Genomic DNA, 23,483 nt, shown 5'->3' with positions numbered 1-23,483 from the left:
CCGAGAAGCGGAAGGGCCGGGGCGGGGAGCGCGGGCGGGGGCGGGGCCGTTGCGTCACGGCGTGGGCGGGGCCGCAGGGGGTTGTCCGCCCGCGGCACGCACAGCAGCCGCAGCCGCCTCGCGCCCGGTCCCGCGGTCGCATCCAGAGCCGCAGCCACCCGGTCGCCGCCGCCTCAGCAGCGCACTTCGTGGGTCGGTCCCTCCGGCACACGGGCTCCAGCCGCGCCGCAGCCGCCCTCCAAGCCCTTCAGGCCGCCCCGGTCTCCTCGCCCGGCCCGATCCAGCCCGCGAAAATGGTGGACCGCGAGCAACTGGTGCAGAAAGCCCGGCTGGCTGAGCAGGCGGAGCGCTACGACGACATGGCCGCGGCCATGAAGAACGTGAGTTTCTCCTCCCCTCCCCCCGCCTCGCCCCAGCCCGGCTGCAGACACTGGCCCTCGCGCGGACTGCCCGGGGACTGGTCGCCTGTCGCGACTGCAGGGATGGCCGCCCCTCCGCTTGCGGTGAGGGAGCTGGGGAGGGTCCCGATAGCGACGGGGACCCGAGACGAGAGGCTGCCTCTCCCCAGGCGCACCCCAGGGCCGGCGGCGCTGCCCCCTGGGCCCTCCCCGGGCTGGGGCTGGGGTGGGGTCTGGCAGGACGGGGCTTGGGAGCTGGGTCTCTGACCCCCGCGGCTGCGGGAGACCTGAGCCAGGGGCCGTGCGCATCCTTTGTGCCCCACTTCCCCTCCTCCCCGCCTGGGCGTGGGGGCGGGGGACCGCATGGATGCGGTTCCTCTTTCTCTCCCTGGTGTCTGGGCGGCGCCTTTTCCATTCACTCAGCAGGTCTCCGGGTTTTCTGATACACCCCCAAACCCCCACCCCCCAAATCTTCCCCACTGCCTCTCCTGACAGATCGTTCAGAATCTTCCTGGGGGAAAAAAATGTGGGCTCTTCTTCAAAACCTGGACTCAGTGATGCAAAATCGAAACCTCCTTGCTCACGTTTTTCTTAACAAAAGGCTCCTCTTTCTCCATTCCCTAAAGCAAGTCCTCTTGCTTTTAGGAAGGGAAACGTTTGTCTCGAAGGCGTTTTCATTGATTTTTCTCAACATGTCATCTCCATTTTTCCTAACCATTTTGTATTGGAAAGGGTAGGTATTGTCTTTAAAATAAAGCTTGAATTTAGCTGACTGATTCAATTTGTGACATATGCTGTTTTTTTTTTTTTTAGATACAGGCGCACATCTGTTGAAATTTCTATAAGTTGAAAAAATATTCTCTCTGATCTGATATTGCAAACAAAGCGGTGGTGGGAGGCAGTATCAAGTCATTCCAGAAGATTCTGCATTTGTCATATTGCAGAGAGCCTAGACTGGGTGGAGGCTGGGAGGAGTTATTTTAAAGGGGAAAAAGTCTTTTTTAAAAAAATTTGTTTTGTTAGTTACATCTGAGGATTTTTTTTTTAAGCTGGCACATCCTCATGCTGATGAAAAGAGAATACTGATCTCCAGTTGTCGCATTTTGTCTGGGATGCAGATTCCTGCCTGTATTGCACCATTTTGTCAGGAACACTACATTTACCTAGTGGGCTCTCAATTAATTTGATATTAGAGGAGGGGGCGTATTGGGCATCATTAAATAAACAATGGGAAATTAATGAATGATTCAGGGCTCCTATTTTAATATCTAACTCCCTGCCTTATGTAACAAAGGTTTTAAAATGCATCTCCAATGTGAAGTGGATGCAGGAGTTTGTACCTTGCATGTTAAAAATAAGCAGTATGGTATTACAGATTAATTTTTCAATAATTAGTTTACAGAAGATACCAGTGCTGATGCCTTTATATTCAAACCAGCTATGTTAGCAAAGACTTGTTATCATTAATGAAGAAGAATTGGTTTTGAAATTGGGAGTACTACTGTATTGCCACAGTTGGTATCTTTTAACATTTTTAAGCTGAAATGATATAAGTTGCATTTTAATGGCTATTAATACTGAAAATGTCTTTAATTCATGTTTAGATTCTAATTTTTCCATATTTCTAGTTTCACAGGAAGGCGAGTGACCTCGCACCTATATCCATAGCAACCCAGTGATGTCACACACAATGACACAGAGGCTGCAATGCACCTAAGGGCTGGTAGGGAGTATGCAAATGGCATTTGTCCAAGGTGATGCAGAAATTAGCAGATAAGCCACGTGGAATTGAGTACTTCATCTTTCACCAGATAAGAATTGGTCCCCAAACTAAGAATTTCATTTATTCTTAGACTTAGAAATCAGTGACCTCTAGATATATCTGTTCACCTTCCTAGTTCTAGTTCTCACAGAAGTTTGTGAGATGCATTCATATTTTTAAAAATTTGCTTGACTTTTTAAATTAAGGAATAACAATAGATATTTTAAAGAAGACTGCTTTGTGATCATAACTAACTTGGGAAGTTTTAACAAAGAGCTTAAATTATGACTTCCTACTGGGTCATTGTCAGTAGCAGGGAAAGAATGTTGCAGGACCCTTTAGTTTGGGGTTTGGGAAGTGCTCTTTTGCTCTAGTTGTGCTTCTGCTCCTTGACAGCATGGAGGGAAGAACAGTTTGTATACTAAAGTGACCTTTTTCCCAACCTGTTTACTGTGCTGAAATAGGTTTACCTCTGACCTCGTTTTCTACAGCTATAAAATGGGGCATTTCCTACTTGAAAGAGTTACGAAGATTAAACAAGAAATACGGGTGCTCAAAAAATGGTGACTCCAGAAATCTTGGTTTCTTCCTTTTTTCATTGTAGAGAATTTGGAAAATACAGGAAGATAAAAATACTTGTTTCTACCACTCACCTGACCTCTCATCTATGGCTGAAAGCCTGGTGATAGAGTGATTAAGTTTATTGCATTTAATGAAATTATCCTAGAAATAACTAGCATTCTGTGTAGAATGATAGTTTTAGATGGATGACCAGGCTAGGAAAAATAACAGTAATCTGATAAGGAGGAAATAGGCAAGTCTAGTCTTTCAACCTTGCATTTTATTAAAGAGTGCATACTACTGGATATTTCCCACTTGCTAGACTGTATTGTCTTGTCTTTGGATTTTAACAGCCTCTTAAGAAAGTTAATATTCTAAGTAGGCTATTGGTACTTGCCTGGGGGCAAGGGAGGGGGAAGGTTCTGTACTAACAATTTTGTTGAAGTTACTGGGTTAAGCAATTTTACTGTGTCGGGTGGGGACACTGCTGGCAAAAGACTATCTTAGTTGTATAAAAAAGCCTTCATGTGGGATCGATAGACCTTAAAATTCTTACTATCTTAAACATTCTGTTTTTCCTACCAGCTCTTCCAGGAGGCTAGATCAATAGCTATTAGCCCTAATGGAGTAATGACACCTCTGTAGATTCTTCAGAGGTGGAGTTCTGCCAGCCATTATTCTAAGTCATGTGGTTTCAATTGTTCTCTTTGGGTGGAAAGAATACAGTTTGTTTTTTATGTGCTATCTTTTGTAATAACTGAAATAACAAGTGATTTTTCTAATAAATCTCATTTTTTGGGTTATATTAAGATAAAGGTTTTGTTAAATATGCAGCAACCTCATTAATCCTCATTGGATTAATTGCAGACCCTGGGGAAGATTTCATCTCCTAGCATTTGGGAAACCTTTTTAAGCCAAACCCTAATAAATTATTGAAAAGAATATACAGAAAACACTTTTTTTTTTTTTTTGAGGTAAAAGTCACATAAACTAACCATTTTCAAGTGCTCCCAATTCATTTTCGTTTGGTACATTCACAATGTTGTGCAATATCATCTCGTTGAAAAAAGAAAATGTTTTTAAGATGTGATGATCTGGCTAGATTTCAAAACATGATCATTGATTCAGGAATGTGTCAATAATGAAGTGCCCGCAACAGCTCACAGCCAGTGGTAATCTGAATCCTTTTTTTCTTTGTTTTCTAACATTGAACCTTTTCAGCATAAATTGGAAAGGGGGACTTGTAGCTTGGTTTGTATTTCCATTTAAAAAGTTAACAGAACATCCTAAGCCATAGGATGCCTACCCAAATAACAGTTTACCTGAAATCAGAGCAAACCATTAACTGTTTGGGGGTTATGGAAATTTTTTGCGGGTGTTCTTACTATGATTCATTTTCCTCCCCAAGGCAGATTTTGTTAATAAATGCTTTCCCTGCTGTGTGGCAGTGGTGCCCTAATGAATGCTGTGCAGTACTGAGAGTGGTGAGCTATTGAGACATGGGATTCTAAACTGATGGGATTCCTGTAAATCAGATGTTTAATACATTGGTTTATTTACCAGAGTGTTTCTGAGATTGTTAGGAGTGTTTCTCTTCCAGTATTACCAATCCTAAACCTTTTATCTAATAGAGCATCTGATTATTTCTATATTCCTACCCAAAACTGGGATGTGGAAGGAAAGAAGCCTAGATTGTTTATATATTTAATTGTTAAAGGGGAAAAAAAAAAAAACATCAAAATCACTATCTCATCTTTTGTCTTTTAAGCTTTATTTCTTAGTGCTTTACTAAATATTAGACTACTCTTGAGGAGCTGTATTTGTCTTCCTGGGTTTTAAGACCACCAGTGCCAGCTGCCTTAGGGCATTTTATCTCAATCATTTTTCTGTTATGTACACTAAATTGCATTGTAGATGTCCGCTGTCATTTTGGTTTACTACCAAAGCATACCTTAATATAAATTGCCATTTGTAGAGATCCTAAAAATTTTGATATTTTATATCATCTTGTAAGTTTGAGTAGTAGAAAAAAGTTACTTGAAAAATAACCAATAAGAATAACCAAAAGAAGCAGTGTATTTCAGTAAGTCTGCCGGTTTTGTTCCCCACTCTGTCTCTGGTGAATTCTTTCACCCTCCACACCTCTGGCCTGCACCTCAGTTCTTGTGTGCATAAATAAATAAATCTTTTTTATTTTTAATTACCAAAAGAAAGCTGTAATTTTAAGGCGTGGTTAAATAATTGGTTTAGTCCCATGATTTTATAGATTTACAATAAAAGTTGTAAATCATAAAGACTATTTGGATGAGTCTTGTTTTAAAGAACTGATCATCAACATGGTATGTCCTGTGGAAATAGACTTTTCTTTACATGAATTGAGTACTGTTAACATGCCACAGCATTGGCTGGATTGTGAATAGGTACATAGAAAAGTGTTACATATTTGAATTTCTTAGCAAAACATTAAAGTGATGAATTTCTAAATAAACTCTTTGGTATCACCCTCTTAATTTTTTGCAGAGGTCTAAAGCCAGTCTTAGTAAGCATCCATGTATTTCCCCTTTTAGTAATTCTGTTACTAGAACAGCAATGTCAGAGCTTAGACTATGACAGTGACAGCAGCAGGCAGCTGGACATGTAATGACAGCTCAAGAGGAATGCCTCCCCCGTAAGCATAGTATGAGGAACAGTGGCAGTGGTTTAGAGAAGTGAGAGAAGGCTAAGAGTGTCAAGGGAACGGCCTTTAAAAATGTAGATTTGTTTTGAAGAGTTAAGAGTATTAAATTTTTAACATGACATGTAAGTACCAAATTTAAATAACTTAGGACCAGGGAACAAAATTACTCATGGTGCTATTTTAAGGATGTAGATACAGCTTAATTTTTTTTTGAGTTCTTTAAATTCAGTACCATTGGGTTCATACAGTGTTCCTTCTGTGGTGCTCTGACATGAAGCAGTGCATGCGATTGCAGTGGAACCCCACATGGAGAGCAGCCACCTTGTAAGTGATCCCATGCTCCCTGCCAGTACACTTAAATAAGGCCAGCCTGCTCTAGGTAGGTTGTGGTGAGTAGACGTTAATTTCAAGTCATATTACACTCTTCATATATGACCCCATATGGTCTTGCTAACTCTATCTCTGTGTAATAGAAATAGGGGCTTTAAGATTAGATACTAATCTCCCCCCCCCCCCCCCCAGACCTGGACCCAATCCAGAATGGCAAGAAGTAACAGAATGGGAAGATAAAGAACAGCAGAAAAGGGCATTCTGAGGCCAGGAAAGCTTAGTGGGGGGCAGTGATTAGGGAAGGAATATTCTAGAGTATCTTGAAATTTGGGAATCTGATTTTCTAAGGGAGTCTGGATTTTGGTGCACTGGCTGTTACCGGTGTACTGTTGATGACAATTGCTGGCTTTTAGGACACTAGAAAATATGTGGGGGAAATGACGAATCATCCTCACACCCCATGCAGGGGTATTTTCATTTGTGTCTTTTTCTATAGGGTTTAGGCTTGTTTTTGTACCTTACCCTTTTCTCTTGACATTACTTGAGGGATATTTATTTTTTAGTATATTATGTTGACTGAATAATTCTGTGGATGTCAAGCTGCATTATATAGCATTTTGCTGCTTTCAAGTTTATAAAAAATATTGTCATGAATATCTGTGGTTAAAGTTTCAAACAGTTTAAATATTATGACACAGACCTCAAAGTGGAATTGCTGAAACAATAGCTATGCATAACATTTTTTAAAAGATTTGTTTATTTATGCATACAAGAACTGGAGTGTTGTAAGCCAGAGGTGTGGGGGGTGGGTGGGAGGATTTGCCAGAGAGTGGGGACCAGAACAAGGCAGATCTACTGAAATACACTGCCAAGGAGAGCAGTGGGCGAGGGAGGAGAGGTCTGCTGTGCTGTGTGGGTTGCTCCCTGGCTTGCCCCTGGGGGTCACAGTGGATGGCTATAGCTTGATAGCACTGTCTTTAACCCCTGTGCCACCAGGGAGGCCTGCGACGCATACCTTTTTTTTTTTTTTAATTTTTTAAAAGATTTATTTATTTATGCATACAAGAGCTGGGGTACAGGTCAGAAATGTGGGGTGGGTGAGCGGATTCACCAGAGACAGAGCTGGGAGCAGAACAGGCAGATTGAGTGAAATACACTGCTGAGGGGAGCAGCTGGCGAGACAGGAGAGGTCAGCTATGCCATGTGGGTTGCTCCCTGGCCAGCTGGGTATTGAACTAGCGCTACAGAGGCTGCGGATTGCTTCATAGTGCGGTGCTTAAACCCTTGCACCACCAGGGAGGCCCTATGCCTAACTTAAGGATCTTGGAACCATCACTAGTACTGGGTATTACCTCAATTTAGAAAATTGTAATTTGTATAAGTATTACATACACACGGTTCAAAATGCAGGAGATAACTTGCTTTTTCTACTGTAAGAAAAATGGGGTGGAAATGGAAAGCTTGACTACTAATTGATTTTCAGAAGGACTCTGCTTTTTTGTGTTTGGAGTGATTGCTTTTAAAAAAACTAATAGTGCAACTTTTCCAATATATGCGAAAGAAAGGTTATACCCCAATATAACCAGCTTCACCATTTTCCGGCTTGTTGCCTAATCTTGTATCTGTGTACTTCCCCTACTTTTCCAGTTCCTTTGGGATTTACCATCTTTCAAGATGGCTTTTTAGCAACCTAAAATTACTCCTTATTTGACTCAAATGATCAAAATACCAGCAAGATCTCTTTACATTCAAATTTGGCAACCTCAAAGTATAATTTCTTGCTCAAAGCATTTAATCCAGATGGCAGATAATTTTTTCTTTGATTTTTAAGAGGGGTGCTTCTCTTCATTTGCCATCCAAGTGCTGCTTTTCATCAGCCATTACTCATGAGGGGGATGAAACTCTGGGTGAGTTACAAATGGGTGGAGGAAAGATGGTGTGGGGCCTGTAGGTTATGAGTTCTGTCATTATAAGACTAATGCTTGCTTTTTTGCTGCTTTTTTCCTCCCGAAGAACAATGTGCAGTCTCAACTTTTTATTGCTAATCTGATCACTTAGAGCTAAATCCCGTTGATTTGTTGAGGAAAATGTAAATAAACAAATTTTGCTTTTGTTTGGCTTTGTTACTTGCCAAGCATTTTTTAAAATTATTTTTGCCTTAGTCATACTGGGTGGGAGGATGGATGGATGCATAGAATGTATATATTTTAGCTGTCTGGGCCTAGCTCACACAAAGCTGACCAATTTAATGATAATCAGTAATTATGTTGCCTCTCTTTAAATTGTATTTTTACCATTTGCAGATCCTGTAAAAAATGACAAAATTTTTAGATCTAGACATATTTTTTTAATTATTTAATTATTTATTTATTTATGCAAGCACTGGGTACAGTCAGAAGCGCTGGAGGGTGAGAGAATTCACCAGAGCCAGAACGGAGAGCAGAGCAAACAGACTGACGAAGTACACTGCTGAGGGGAGCAGTGGGTGGCAGGAGAGGTCTGTGCGCCATGTGGGACCCTCACCTGGTGGCCGGGGATCGAACAGGCGCTGCAGAAGCTGTGGGCAGCTTTACAACCCAGCGCTCAATTGCTGCGCCACCGGGGAGGCCCTAGATCCATTTATTGATGAGGGAAAGGGAAACTGTAGTAACCTTCTGCTGTAGTAACAGATTTGAATTTTAAAACTTGCGTAAAATGCAGTTCTACTGACATTACTTATTTACAACTGTCTAGCTTACAGATTTCAAAAAACCTGACTGGATTATAACTAGTTTTTTGTTTTGTTTTGTTTTTGTTTTTTAGATTTATTTATTTATGCATACAAGAGCTGGGATACAGGCCAGAGATGCAGGGGGTGAGAGGATCCACCAGAGACAGAGTGGGAAACGGAACAGGCAGACTGACTGAAATACATTGCTGAAGGGATCAGCGGGTGAGACAGGAGAGGTCTGCAGTGCCATGTGGGTTTCTCCCTGGCTGGCCGGGGATCAAACTCATGCTGCAGAGGCTGTGGATTGCTTCATAGTATGGTGCTTAACCCCTTGCGCCACCAGGGAGGCCCTATAACTAGTTCTTTTTTTTTTTTTTTTTAAGATTTGTTTATTGATTGATTGATTGATTGATTGATTTATACATACAAGCACTAGGTACAGTCAGAAGCGCGGGAGGGCGAGAGAATTCACCAGAGCCAGAGTGGGATGCAGAGCAGGCAGAAGGACCGAAGTACACTGCTGAGGGGAGCAGTGGGCGGCAGGAGAGGTCTGCGCGCCATGTGGGACCCTCCTCTGGTGGCCGGGGAACAGCTGGGGATTGAACCGGCGCTGCAGAGGCTGCGGGCAGCCTCGCAACCCAGTGCTCAACCTCTGCGCCACCGGGGAGGCCCCCTATAACTAGTTCTTATTTGGACTTACTCTGACTTTGTGATCATATTTTTTTTCATAATGGCTGGCTATATATTTTTAAATAAATGACGATTGAAGACTTCTTAGCAAGTGCCATAGCTGTTGTGAAAATCAAATTGATACCAGTATTTCCTGAGCTGTTGTATCAGCATTAAAATGTTGATGAATTAAACTAAGCGTTGGGACCGCAATGGAAAGCATAAGATACTTTCTGGTATGATTTTATTTTACACCTCTTATGTAGATTTTTGCACTGGCAATCTTGGGACTACAGAAGATTTTAAGTTACACACTCCTACATAAAACATTGCAACACCATCAGTCTTTTTTTTTTTTAAGGTAACATTTAATTTTTTTTTTTTTTTTAAGATTTATTCATACAAGAACTGGGGTACAGGCCAGAGGCATGGGAGGGTGAGCAAATTCACCAGAGACAGTAGGGAGCAGAACAGGCAGATGACCGAAAACACTGCTGAGGGGAACAGCATGCGAGACAGGAGAGGTCTGCCTCGGCATGTGGGAATCTCCCTGGCCGTCTGGGAATCGAACCCGTGCTGCAGAGGCTGCGGACAGCTTTACAGTACTGTGCTCAACCTGCTGCAACACTGGGGAGACCCTCAACACTATCAGTCTTTAGTGTCACTTAGTAAACACCTTTATAAGTTCTCTTTTAAGTTGGAAATGTAAGTGAATTTGTTTTAAGGCTTGAGTTAAAAAGTACTTTTTCTTAAATCTATTTAATTGTCCTTGAAAGGATGGTTATAAATATGCTAAGTTTAAATACAGAATAATTTTCTTTAGGACATTTCTAAAATACATAATAAAAGTGTTATCTGAGTTTTTTATAAAACATTTGATCCCATTGATTGTGATATGAAAAGTATCATTTACCAGAGAACTTAAGATTTTTGACAGGAGGAGGGAAAGTTTTGCCATTGGAGTCTTACAGGTGTTGCCGGTAGGTGAAAGGATGGACCTGTAGACCACACTTATAAGAATGGAGGAAGCTCTAATCTTTTGTACATCAAAAATAATTTGGTCTTGGGTGGAATTCACAAATTGGAATGTAGAAAACATGGTTTGAGGGTATTTCGGTGAAGATCAGAAGAAGGAAAAAGAGGCTAATTAGAATATTTTAATTTTGTAGGCCTTGTAGGTAAGTGGAAGATGTGAATGCTATAGCGCCACATGGGGAAGAGAGTTGTGATGGGGACGGAGTGAACATTTGTGGGAATGTCCATTCCATATGTAAACATTGAAGTCACAGAGAGGACATAAGATTTCCCAAAGAAAAGGATACCATGCGGTGTCTTAGGGACCTTAGGGGAGGGGGAGAGGAAGGAGGCAGTTCTGTCCAAGCACAAGCAGAGGGAATAGCTGCTGTTTAGTTTCAGAGTGTACAAAGCTGAGTCTGTTGCATAATTTATTATTCACTGTTGGTTGCACGCAGGGCATGTCACAATAATGTGCATTTAAGGGAATTTAAGAAATGACAGTTAAGTGGGGCTAGTTCATGAAGGGGTTAAGTTATTGAGGCAGAGAGGGTTATATAAATCTGATGTTTGGTTTAGAGAGATTGACAACAAGGTGGAAATTGAATAGGACATTGAAGCAGAGGGAGGGAGAATATTATAGAGTGATGAGTAGCTGGGAAAGGATAGTGAGGGTGGATTTGAGAGGTAATTAGATGGCTGGAGGTAGAACAAAGGCAAAAATGGAAAAGATTAATTTGGTTGTGGTTTTGCTGAATTTGAGGAAACATTTAAATGGAGGTAAATGGAGAGATGGCTCTAAGTTAATATATAAAACACTTAGCACAGTGCCTGGCACAGTGTAAGCACTCATTGTTAGCTGTTTTCATTAAGTAAGCATCCTTTATTTAGAACCAGTAATGACAGGTTCTGGTTGAATAATATATAACAGGTTCTGGCTGAAGAATATACTATAGAATTGACATGGTACTGGAGCCTTCTGTATCTTCATGATAGTTGAAACTAGACATGATAAAAGTCAAAATGTGGAAACCCTGGGGGATAGCAGTTAAGTGGAGTGGCTGGAATGAGGAAGAAAAGAGAGTAGATACTGGTATATGCAGACAACCAGGAAAGAATGCTATGAAAGGGAAGGGTATCAAGAAAGGGGGTGAAGGGCCTCCTTGGTGGCGCAAGGGGTTAAGCACCACACTAGGAAGCAGTCCACAGCTTCTGCAGCACGAGTTCGATTCCCAGCTGGCCAGGGAGATTGCCATATGGCGTGGCAGACCTCTCCTGTCTCACCTGCTGCTCCCCTCGGCAGTGTATTTCAGTCAGTCTGCCTGTTCTGATCCCCACTCTGATGAGTCCACTCACCCCCCACATCTCTGGCCTGTACCCCAGATCTTATATGCATAAATGGATGGATCTTAAAAAAGGGGGGGGGGAGTGAAGTCAGCTGTATTCAATTTCTTTGATTGAAGATCTAAGTTGATACCATGAATGACCATTGACTATGAAGTAAGAAGACTTTGAAGTGACTTAGTGGTTACAGGGGTGATGTGGGGTGTAAGAAGTGAGTGAAGAACTAAGTATAGGCTTATGTTCAGGAGCTTAACTTTGAAGGAAATATGGGAGTAAAGGGCATCTTTTACTCCAAACCTGAACTTGAAAAGTTCCAGAAAAATAGCAGGGGAAAATACAGGGAAGGAATGACTGGTGGAATAAATTAAGAGGGAAGAAATGCCCTGTTCGGTCTACAGGGAGAAGGCAATGACAGTAGGGCAGTTGTTAAGTAAAGGCCTTGAAATGGACTATCTAGTAGTTTGCTCTGTGAAAGGTTGATAGTAAGCAAGGATTGTCAGGCAGTGAGTGCTAAGGACCCAGCTGAGCTTAAAAAGCCTTTTGTGGTAACTACAGTCTAGTTTTTTAGGTGTCTAGCCCCTTTTCTCCCTCCCTCTACCTGCCCTTTCACCTTCTACCCTCATCCAAATTTTGGGTCTAAGAGTAGAAAGGCTGGGTGGTTGGATTGATGGAACGTTTGGGTGTTTTAGAAATGATAAAGCAAGGACAAGGCCTTGGAACCTTGATGTTAACACAGAAATAATTGGTGAATGTATGAACCTTAGAAGGAAGGAATAAAACCTGAAGGGACAGGATTGACAGAAAAAAGAAGAGGGTTCATGAGCACATCCAGTGGGTAAGTGTGAGGGCCGGTTATAGTAAGAGTTTGATTTGCCGATAAAGTATCACAGTTGATGAGACAACTGCCTTAGCCCACTTAACAATAGCATAGTGGGTGGAGGCAGAGATATAGGGCTTTAAGTGAGATCTCAGTAGGAATGAAATAAGACAATTTATGCAGAACTTAACCCTGCAGAATATAGTGCCACAAGTATATTAAGTTAGGTTTTCATCAAATTACAAAAATATTTCTTCTCACAATTCTGTGGGTTGGTCAAATCATTCTGATCTAGACCAGTTGTGATGAACTGTGGTAGCCTTGCCCACATGTGGGGTGCGATGGGTCCTATATAGTGATCTCCACGTTAATTAACCCAGGCTTTTTTTTTTTTTTTAAGATTTATTTATGCATATAAGAGCTGGGGTTCAGGCCAGAGATGCAGGGGATGAGAGGATTCACCAGAGACAGAGTGGGGAGCAGAACAGGTGAATCTACTGAAATACACTGCTGAGGGGAGCAGCGGAAGAGACAGGAAACGTCTACTTCGCCATATGGATTGCTCTCCGGCTGGCCGGGGATCGAACTTGTGCTACAGAGGCTGCGGACTGCTTCACAGTGCGGTGTTTAACTTAAACCCTTGTGCCACCAGGGAGGCCCAACCCAGGCTGCTTCAGAAGGCTCTGAGCAGCAAGATGCACTTTAGAAGGACTTTTCAGTCCTTTGTTTGCCTCATATTTGTTAATCTCCACTAGCCAAAACAAGTCACATAGCAAACTCTCAGTGTGGAGGTGGGGAAATACATTCCATTTCTTGATGAAAAGGAGCTGCAAAATCAGAGCAAAGGAAAAGAGGTAGGCCAGATTGGAGGAATGAGTAGGCCCATTTTTGCAAACAATCTGGACCACCGGATGCATTGTGTGTAGATTCAGATCACAATATTCAGAAGTCAGTTACCACGTGATGCGATTTATTACTGGCGTGAAATGCACCTACCCTTAAAGGATTTCAGTCTTTGTAGAAAAAGAAAGGTATACAGTGTACAGGACAAGCCATCAGAAATAAGTACTTTAAAAGGTGCCAGGTCAAAGTTAGTAATGGAGTTTGCATTTGAGGATTTTTCAGAAGGTGTTCTAAAGGTGTGTTTTAGGTAGTTGGGAAACCCTAAAAGCAGAGAAGCATATAGTATGAGGAAGAGTGAGTATTTATGGCCTGGGTCTGTGTAATGCTGATGGCAGAGTTTTTCTGCCTTGGTTCTAGTGACTTGGAATAAAACATTCTTCAGATGTTTTAGGGTGCCTGTTCCCTGTATTGTACTATACTCAACAGCATCCCTGGCCTCTGCCAGATAGATAATATCTCAGTGGGGCTGTTTGTAGGAACTACTTTCACACATACCAGCTTGTTTTCTGAAAGGAAATGTTCCCCTTCCCCCCTAAAATAAAACAGAGCTGTGATAAACTAGCAATTACAGATATTAGCTCACTTGTTTGATTTCAGAAAATAGCCCAGCTGAAGTTCAAAGTCTTGTACTCCAAATAGGCTCAAGGGCACTATTGAACTAGCATATTTTGGGGAAAAGAGGGGAGTCCTATTCAGATCACAGAAAACAGTAAGATGACCCAGAGATATAAGGACTATCTTCATTCAGATGCTTGAGACTAGCAGTTTGGGGTGAAACATTTAGTTACAACATGAAGTACTTGGTGTTCTTTGAGGGTGATTTAGTCTGAGTTCTCAAAAAAGGGGTGCAAGGAGGCTGGTGGGCCTTCACTCAGCAGGGTCTGTAAGAAAGAATGGAGTTGTGGTTTGGTATGTGGTATATATTTAGATTGTCTGGTTTTACGAATTTATTTTGGTGTGTTTCCCTCCTTTTTACCATAGTGACAGGATTGAGTATTTCATAATGAAAACACCCATGGCAGCAAATACAGATTTCTTACTCTTTTAAGTTTGCTTAATTATACCTGTGTGATAAAACAAATAGACCTTTTTCTCATTTTTGAAGAGGACTTTGAAAAATAGCCTACATCAGACTACGTAGTGTGTGTATTTGGGTAAGCACACTTTACAATGCAGCATGAAATAGTTGGAGTTAGGAACTCATCAAACAAATGAGCAAAAATTGTTGGTATTCATGAAGTCTTGCATAGGCTATGGTATAGTGCAACATTTTTACTTCTGCAACTTTGAGATAATGCAATGCTATAGATGCACCCAGTTAAAGTATACAATTCAGTGGCTTTTAGTATGTTTGGAGATTGTAACTATGACATCAAATTCCAGAACATTTTCATCATCTCAGAAAGAAAACCCTGTACCCATAAGCAGTCATTCCCCAGCTTTCCCAACCCCTCAGCCCTAATAGGCAATCATTAATCTTTTTTGTTTTTATGGACTAGGCTATTCTAGACATTAAATAAGGTTGGAATCATATAATAGTTGGTCTTTTGTGATAGACTTAATTCATTTAGCATGTTTTTCAAGGTAATCCATGTTGTGTCATGTATCAGTACCCTGTGCCTTTTAGGCCTGTATAGTACTCTATTGTATGGTTAATACATTCTGTTTATTCATCGCTTTACATTAGGGTGTTTTCACTTTGGCCTTGTTGACTAATGTTGTTACAAACATTCATGTGCAAGTTTTTGTATAGACATTGTATTTGCAGTTCTTGGAGTTACAAAACATTTTGAGGCACATTGTGCTGTTCTTAACCTGGAGAAGTAGATATGTATGGATCCGTGCAGTACTGAATCTTCAGGAGAGTATTTTACAAAAATGTTACCTGCTCTTGGTTAAAAGTGGAAAAAGCATGTGGAATTTTGAGCCATTAGGTTTGGATTCTATTCTTTGTTTCTGAGCCTTAATGTTCTTACCTTGAAAATTGGAGTAAAAATAATCACCATAAAGGATGATCAGGAGGACCAGAAAAGGTATTACAGTTTTGGTGAGGAACCTATGTCTGATATTTAGAAAATAAGGAATAGATGAATACTTTCTTAACATGGAAGAGAAATAGTTTGTAAACCATGAGTCACTATTTAAGAATGAAATGCTTGGAAGTAACCCCATTAAAATTCAAACAAAACCAGGATACTCATTGTCTTTGCAGTAAGATGTAGTTATAAGAAATATAACTATGGGAAAGGACAGTAACATTTGGAAACCATAAGCTTATGCATGTAGAGAATAAACTGGAAAAATATTAGAATTAATATTACTTCAGTGAAACAGGTTCTAGTATCTATACCAGTCCTAATACATACAAAGATATAATGAAACTTTTTTTTTTTTTTTAAAGATTTATTTTATCTATTTATACAAGCACTGGGTACAGTCAGAAGCACGGGAGGGTGAGAGAATTCACCAGAGCCAGAGCGGGGAGCAGAGCAGGCAGAAGGACCGAAGTACACTGCTGAGGGGAGCAGCGGGCGGCAGGAGAGGTCTGCGCGCCATGTGGGACCCTCCTTCGGTGACTGGGGAGTAGCCGGGGATCGAACCGGCGCTGCAGAGGCAGCGGGCAGCTTCGCAACCCAGCTTTCCACCGCTGTGCCACCGGGGAGGCCCATAATGAAACAGTTTTATAGGGTTAAAGTAATAAAAGGTATTCTTGATGTGGATGGGGTGGTAAACAAAAAGCAACAAATGTAGGTTTGAGTTAATTGTATGTCAGTAAAACTACTGTCTTTGCCTTTGTTTTTCAAATTCAGCTTTGAACTATAGTTGTAGATGAGATTAATGGTAAATAATGGAGTGGAAAGGGTTTGTTGGAATATGTGCTAGTGGTAACAGGTATAAAATTCAACCTCCTCAACCTCACTGCCTTGCAGCCACAGTTTTCAGACTCTTCTAGAAATATATTGACACTATATACAAATACTTTTTAAATGAGGGTCTTAGGATTCCATTATTTAGATGTATCCTTAACTAGTTTTCTGTTGAAGATCATTTAGATTGTTCCAGACTAGCTGTTACAAGTAAGACAGTGAATCACTTTTTAGAAGGGAATTGAGCATTTGTTTTTTGATGGTTGTTTCCAGATTGCCTCATGTAAGGATTGTACCAGTTTACATTTTCCATCAATCGATGAGAATGTTTGTTTACTCTATCACTTTCACAATGAGTCATCAGACTAAATTGTGCCAATCTGATTGGACAAAAATGACCACTTGGTAGTGGTTACTCATCTATTTTTCTTTTCACTGAACTGTTCGTTCCTTTTGCCTATTTTTAAATTTAATACAAATTTAATTCTACAAAATCTTTTTAGGAGACTTTCGTGGGTCAGAGGAATGAGCCCTTTTCATGTGGTGTGTTGGCAATATTTATATCATCCAAGACTCAGCATGGGGCTTCCCTGGTGGCCTACGGGTGAAGTCTCTGCTCTATCACTGCCACCGCCTAAGTTCGATCCCCAGCCAGGGAGCTACTGCACATATATGGCACAGCAGACCTCTCCTGTTTCTCCTCACCTGCTGCTCCCCTTAGCAGTGTATTTAAGTAAATCCACCTGTTCTGCTCCCTACTTTGTCTCTGCCGAATTCTCTCACCCCCTGCGCCTCTGGCCTACACCCCAGTTCATCTACGCGCGCACACACACAAAAAAGACTCAGCATGGGAGAAAGCACAGCATTTGAAGCCAGAAAGCCTGTTTTTTTAGTCCCCTGCTAATGGACTGACTTTTAGAAAAAATGATCTTATTTCTCTGAGTCAAGCTTGTGAAGTAAATGTAATGTAGGGTAGTCAAGGAAAGAATGTTGGACTTGGTGGCCATTAGAAAAAAATCTGGGTTCTCAGCCAGTTCTTATCTGCCCTGCAACCTGAAATTCTTATTTGCCCTGCAACCTAAGTTTGGCCCTGAATATGCTGTGGAAGTTTCATGACTCTTCGAGGATAGTGTTCTTCCTGAAATGTTTTCCGTTTGTATAATTTTATCCAAGGTGATTGCTGCTTTTTCTTTCTTTCTTTCTTTCTTTTTTTTTTTTTTAGCACAGATGAAGTTGTTAGCTTCTAACTAAAATGTCTATGCTTTCCAGGCAGTTTTGCTACCTTAAGAAGGCTTTTGGGAACTGAGCACCCTTAAGGATCTCTCACTACATCTTCTGTGTTGAGCGCAGCGTGATGCAGTGATAATTCATCACACATTCATATTCACTAAGTAATGGTTATGGGACATGTTATATCAAGTTTTCTAGAATTAGTCTATGTTGTGATCCCCAAGACACAGGTTCATTGTTAGGCTAGGATTTGGCATGGGAAAGAATACAAAGCTAAATCAACAACAGGAAAAGATCAGAGTAGATCAGAGAGTAAACCAGACACAAGCTTTCAAGAGTCCTCTCCCAGTGGAGTCAGTACCATGCGTATGTGAAATGTCTAGCAGGGAATCACATTAGAGCTTCATTGCCCAAGGGTTTTATTGGTCTGGTTATGTGGGCACTTGATGCCTAGTACATGGCAAAATGAGAGACTCCTAGAAGGAAAACAGGTGTTTAGCATAAACTACATTGTTTGTGCAAACGGTTTACAGGGGCAGTGAACCATTCTTATCTGGGAATGGCGGAAATGCTCCCAAAATCCAAGTTCTCAAATGCCATTCAAGGGTCAGCTTTGCAAGCATAATTTTCTAAAGATGGGCATTTTGCCCCTTGTTTGAACTCTTCTCTACAGATTATAAATCAGGTTTAAAGCATTTTATTCAGATATGCAAGACATATCTTCAGATTATTTTCAGAGTTTTTATTAGTAGGCCATCTCTAGAATACATGATTAATGTGATTATAGTAGAACAGATATTTATTTTCAATGGTTTATTGCCTGCATGGTCTTGCATCTTGTCTTGTTTGGTATAGAGTGTAAAAATATATCGCATTTACTGGCTTGACCTTTTTCATGGCCTCTTGACCCTTTCAGGTGATAGTAGGAGAGCTAGGAGAACAACAAATGCAATCAATGGATGGACCTACATTGACATGTCACTATCACCCAAAGTTCATATTTTACATTAGGTTTCATTCTTGGTGTTGCACAGTCTGGATTTTGACAAGTAGATAATGAAATGTATCTACCCTTAGACTGTCATACAGAATAGTTTCACTGCCCTAAATATTCTTTATTTCTGTCCTTCCTATCATATTTTTTTGACTGTGAACTTCAGTTCTTTGTGGAGAGTTTCAGCTTTATTAATATTGGTATGTTCACCACCACACTGTAACTTTTACACAATGATTCTGCAAGATAAAATAGGTTTAAAATACTTAATTCTAGTTTGATCCTATTTGAGAAGTTTTAAACATTTGAAATTGCAGTTCTAATTTAAGATTCTTGATAAATTGTAGAAATTGTGAGTGACTGGGTGTTCTAAGACTTAGGGGTCAGAAAATCATCTGAATAGCTTTCTAAGAAGCTCAGGTTTTGCTGATCTTAGACGAGATTTCTCTCCTCATCAGCTCTTTTTTTTTTTAATAATTTTTTTTTTTTATAGAGGCATGTTTTATTTATTTGTTTGTTTTGTTTATACATGCACTAGGTACAGTCAGAAGTGCGGGAGGGTGAGAGAATTCACCAGAGCCAGAGCGGGTAGCAGAGCAGGCAGAAGGACCGAAGTACACTGCTGAGGGGAGCAGCGGGTGGCAGGAGAGGTCTGCGTGCCATGTGGGACCCTCCTCTGGTGGCCGGGGAGCAGCCGGGGATCGAACTGGCGCCGCAGAGGTCGCAGGCAGCTTCCCAACCCAGCGCTCAACCGCTTCACCACCGGGGAGGCCCTCCTCATCAGCTCTTAATGGAGAACTGTTGACACTAATACCGGATTCTTTAGTAGTTGGGATTTGGGCAGTTCTTGTTTTTACTCATAGATCTCTGTCTTTAACTCAGTAAAAGATATTTGAACATGAACTAGTATCATGGGAGTCAGAAAGAAAGAAACCTTAATTTGTTTTTAAGCAGAGCATACCTACAATGCTGAACAATACAGACTTCGCCAGCAGCTCTGACAGTAAGTGTTGCATTCTCAGAAACTGCTCAGTGACTGTTACCTCCCTTCCCAAACCTCTTCTCGTACTGCATAGTCATTCTATTTTGGTTAAGCCCTTTTTGGACGCTAAAGGAAGACTTTTGTTACCCTTTTAAATTATCTTTTGATCTTTAAAACTAGTATGATAATGATCTGTTTACTGTAAAAACCACAGATTAATTCTCGTAAAAGTCATTTTGATCTTAAGGATTTCTTAAAATTCCGGTTTCAGGTTTTTGAAGAAACCACATTTTCTTCCGAGTAGATGTGTTAGAGCTAAAGATTTTCCCCTCTTACTTAGTTTTTCATTGGCAGAAAACATGTGGTTATGTTCCAAATGTGGTTGAGTTACTGTATCTAAAGGTGATAATGGCATTTCATAATCTCCATGTTCTAGTTTGTCTGAGGCAATTAGACAAACTTGACATAATCACAAACTGCTACCTTTGAACTTGCAGCTGAACTCATTTGCAACAGGAGACCTAACAGTGTAGTGTACGGTGAGGTAATTTGAGCTTTAAATAGTCACTGGCTCTTGAAATAAGGACAGCATGATTTAGGGGAAAGGCCAGAACTTGATCTCAATGGCCTTAGGTACTCCAGCTTCTCTTTAGCTGGAGACAGCTATCAGGTTGCACAAGGTGGGTAGTCTTTGGTATCTGCACATTCAGTGAGTATGGTTGTCTCCCTTTGTCTGCAGGGTTACTTTCCAAAACCTTGGTGAGTGCTTGAAACCCCAGATAGCACCAAACTCCATTCATACTGTATTTTTTCTATGTATATCAATACATACTTACGGTAAAGTTTAATTTATTAGGCACAGTAAGAGATTAACAGTAATAAAATAAATATTTATGCATACAAGAGCAGGGGTATAGGCTAGAGGTTGGGGGGGTGGTGAGAGGATTCACCAGAGACAGTGTGGAGAGCAGAACAGGCAGATCTCCTGAAATACATTGCTGAGGGGAGCAGCGGGCAAGACAGGAGAGGTCTGATGCACCATATCAGTAGCTCCCGGGGGTGGGAGGGTAGGGGGGGTGTCGAACTTGTGTTGCAGTGGGTGTAGATAGCTTCATAGTGCTGAGACTTAATCCCTTGCGTCAACAGGGAAACCCAACAATAATAAAATAGAACAGTTAGAAAACAATATACTGTAATAAAAGTTAAACGAATATGCTCTCCTTCAAACTATCTTATATGTAATATTTTTGGACCATGGTTGATGGTGGGTAACTGAAAGCACAGAAATTGAAACTCTGGATGCCAGTGGGGTGGTGGGGGATGAGGGGGGAGGGTAGTAGTGGCTACGGTATAGGCTCATGTCCTAAGGTCCACAGAAGCCTTAGTTTGTTTGAAAGCCAGCCTGGGGAATTGCTTTCAGGCTCTGATAGATACTAGAGTTCATGATAAGGAAGTGATGTAAGGTAGCCAAGGCAGTTCCATCTTAGAATAGAGAACAGGATGAAATGGAGAAGAGATACTCGATATAGGAAAGCTAGATAACCTAGGAGATTGTTATTGAAGAAATTTCTCCTATGGTGAAAGTTAAAAGTGAAGGGAAATTATTCAGAGTATTCTCTATAGCGCTTTTCTGTGTTGACAGCATGTTGTTTTCTGACACACCCTTGTAATAACTTTATGAAAGAGGTAGAAATCTGTTTCACAGATTAGAAAATGGAAACCTAGAGAGATGAAATGACTTGTCCCAGGGTCACTTAGTAAATGGAGGAAAGGAGATCTCCAGTCTTCTGGGTTATTTAACTATACATCAGATGTCAATAGAAGTGACAGTGGTCTTAGGGCTGAGAAATAGTGCCTCCAAGGCCCAAAATATAGAGAGAATTGGATGTGAGATGGTAAGCCTCCTTAGTCAGGGTAAGTGGTGTTTCCACAGAGGCTTGGAGTTGGGGTCCTACAGGAAAAGTCTTTTCTGCTCTGAAGTCCAGCAGTACTGCACTGGGTTCTCCCTCTCTGCAGTTGTTTTACTTAGTCATGTCTGGTGGAAGTGCTGTTCTATAGCATTACAATGGAGGAACAGTAATACTTAGTACAAGGTTAGCGTAAGAGTAATCCACGTAGAAATATTTGAGTGGATATTGTGAGAATTAGTAAGCACAGCTTTAAATTCATTTAAAGAATTAAATACTTGACTTGGTTTTTAATCTTCTCTCTGAGAGATGCTATTTAAATCACAGATAGTTTCTTTTTCTTTTTTAAAGATTTATTTATACATACAAGTATGGGAGTACAGGCCAGAGGTGTGGGGGGTGAGAGGATTCACCAGAGACAGAGTGGGGAACAGAACAGGCAGACTGACTGAATTACACTGCTGAGGGGAGCAGCAGGCGAGTCAGGAGAGGTCTGCTGTGCCATGTGGGTTGCTTCCAGGCTGGGGATTGAACTTGTGCTGCAGTGGCTGCTGATAGCTTCATAGGTTGTGTCTTAACACCTTGTGCCACCAGGGAGGCCCCAAGATTTATTTATACAAGAACTGGGGTACAGGTCAGAGGCATGGGAGGGTGAGAGAATTCACCAGAGACAGAGTGGGGAGCAGAATAGGCAGACGGACCAAAGACAATGCTGAGGGGAGCAGTGGGAGAGGTCTGCTGCACCATATGGGTTTCTCCCTGGCCGGCCGGGAATTGAACCTGTGCTGCAGAGGCTGCAGACAGCTTTACAACGCAGCACTCAACCCACTGCGCCATGAGGGAGGCCCCATATAAATGTTATTTAGGCACACAGGGTAGGATGAGCACTTGGGGAGTAGCCAATTCAGGGAGGAAGGAGATGTGGGGAAGGTTTTGTTGAGGATGTGAGCATTAACTTGGTTCTGGACAATTGTGTGTTTTCCAGGCAGGGGTATTGTGGGAAATATTTTAGGTAGGGGCAGATAGGATATTAAAGGAGCGGAAAAACCTCCTTATTTCTCAGAAGTATACTGAAAGGTGACTCGGTATATTCTCACACAAAAGGGATGGCATTGGCGTTAACAAACAGGTAAATTAGAAGGAGGTTGTCACTCTACTTTCCCTTTTTCACAAAAACAAAAACTGTTGAGGTATATAATCCATTCATCCTTAAAATCCCAGGCTGATGCGTATTTAGTTTTATATGCGAAAGCTGTTGGCCATTTGCAGTTAAGACTAAAAGAAAGAAAGATTGGCTAATTGCTAGATGGGCTGCTTCGTTCACTCAATCTCCATGACTGGCGTGTGCCCTGTCTCCGGGGGTGTGGCGGTTCGGGCTCCGCTGGTCCAGCCAATTTCTTCTTTATTGCTGGTTCCGCTTCCATCCAGCTTCCATATACCCACACAGCATGCCTGTCTGTTAATCTGTTTAATCAGCTGATAGATGGTTTGTGTTCTAGTGGGATAAAGATGGGATTTTTAACCCCCAGCTGACATCTGTACCATAACAGCTCTTCATTCTTTCTTCCTAATAGGTGACAGAGCTGAATGAGCCACTGTCCAATGAAGAAAGAAACCTCCTATCTGTGGCCTACAAGAATGTAGTCGGGGCACGCCGTTCTTCCTGGAGGGTCATTAGTAGCATTGAGCAGAAGACCTCTGCAGATGGTAATGAGAAGAAGATAGAGATGGTCCGTGCCTACCGTGAAAAAATAGAGAAGGAGTTGGAAGCAGTGTGTCAGGATGTGCTGAGCCTTCTGGATAACTACTTGATCAAGAATTGCAGCGAGACCCAGTATGAGAGCAAGGTGTTCTACCTGAAGATGAAAGGGGACTATTACCGCTACCTGGCTGAAGTAGCCACTGGAGAGAAGAGGGCGACCGTGGTGGAGTCGTCTGAGAAGGCCTATAGCGAAGCGCATGAGATCAGCAAGGAGCACATGCAGCCTACTCACCCCATCAGATTAGGCCTGGCCCTTAACTACTCCGTTTTCTACTATGAGATCCAGAATGCCCCGGAGCAAGCATGCCACTTGGCCAAGACCGCTTTTGATGATGCCATTGCCGAGCTCGACACTCTGAACGAGGACTCCTACAAGGACTCCACTCTCATCATGCAGCTCCTCCGCGACAACCTAACGCTCTGGACAAGCGATCAGCAAGACGACGATGGTGGAGAAGGCAACAATTAAGGCCCCCAGGTGGACTGGCAGCGCACGCTGATGCTACTACTGCAGTCTTTATTTTTTTCCCATGAGTTGGGGGTCGGGTGGGGGAGG

General features: G+C 41.7%; 1 protein-coding gene across 1 annotated transcript; it reads left to right on the top strand.

Annotated features, from left to right (window-relative positions):
• Positions 1-293: 293 nt before the first annotated feature.
• Positions 294-23,396, top strand: YWHAG (tyrosine 3-monooxygenase/tryptophan 5-monooxygenase activation protein gamma; the record flags this gene model as incomplete). The annotated part of the gene is made up of 2 exons (XM_084250883.1): positions 294-380; positions 22,740-23,396. The coding sequence occupies 2 exons, from the start codon at positions 294-296 to the stop codon at positions 23,394-23,396; spliced, it is 744 nt and encodes a 247-aa protein (XP_084107009.1).
• Between the last annotated feature and the right edge of the window lie 87 nt (positions 23,397-23,483).

The sequence above is a fragment of the Talpa europaea genome (assembly GCF_964194135.1).
Source record: "Talpa europaea genome assembly, chromosome: 12".
Lineage (NCBI taxonomy): Eukaryota > Metazoa > Chordata > Mammalia > Eulipotyphla > Talpidae > Talpa > Talpa europaea.
Note: the sequence above shows the minus strand (reverse complement) of the source record. Positions and strands in the feature narration are given on the sequence as shown.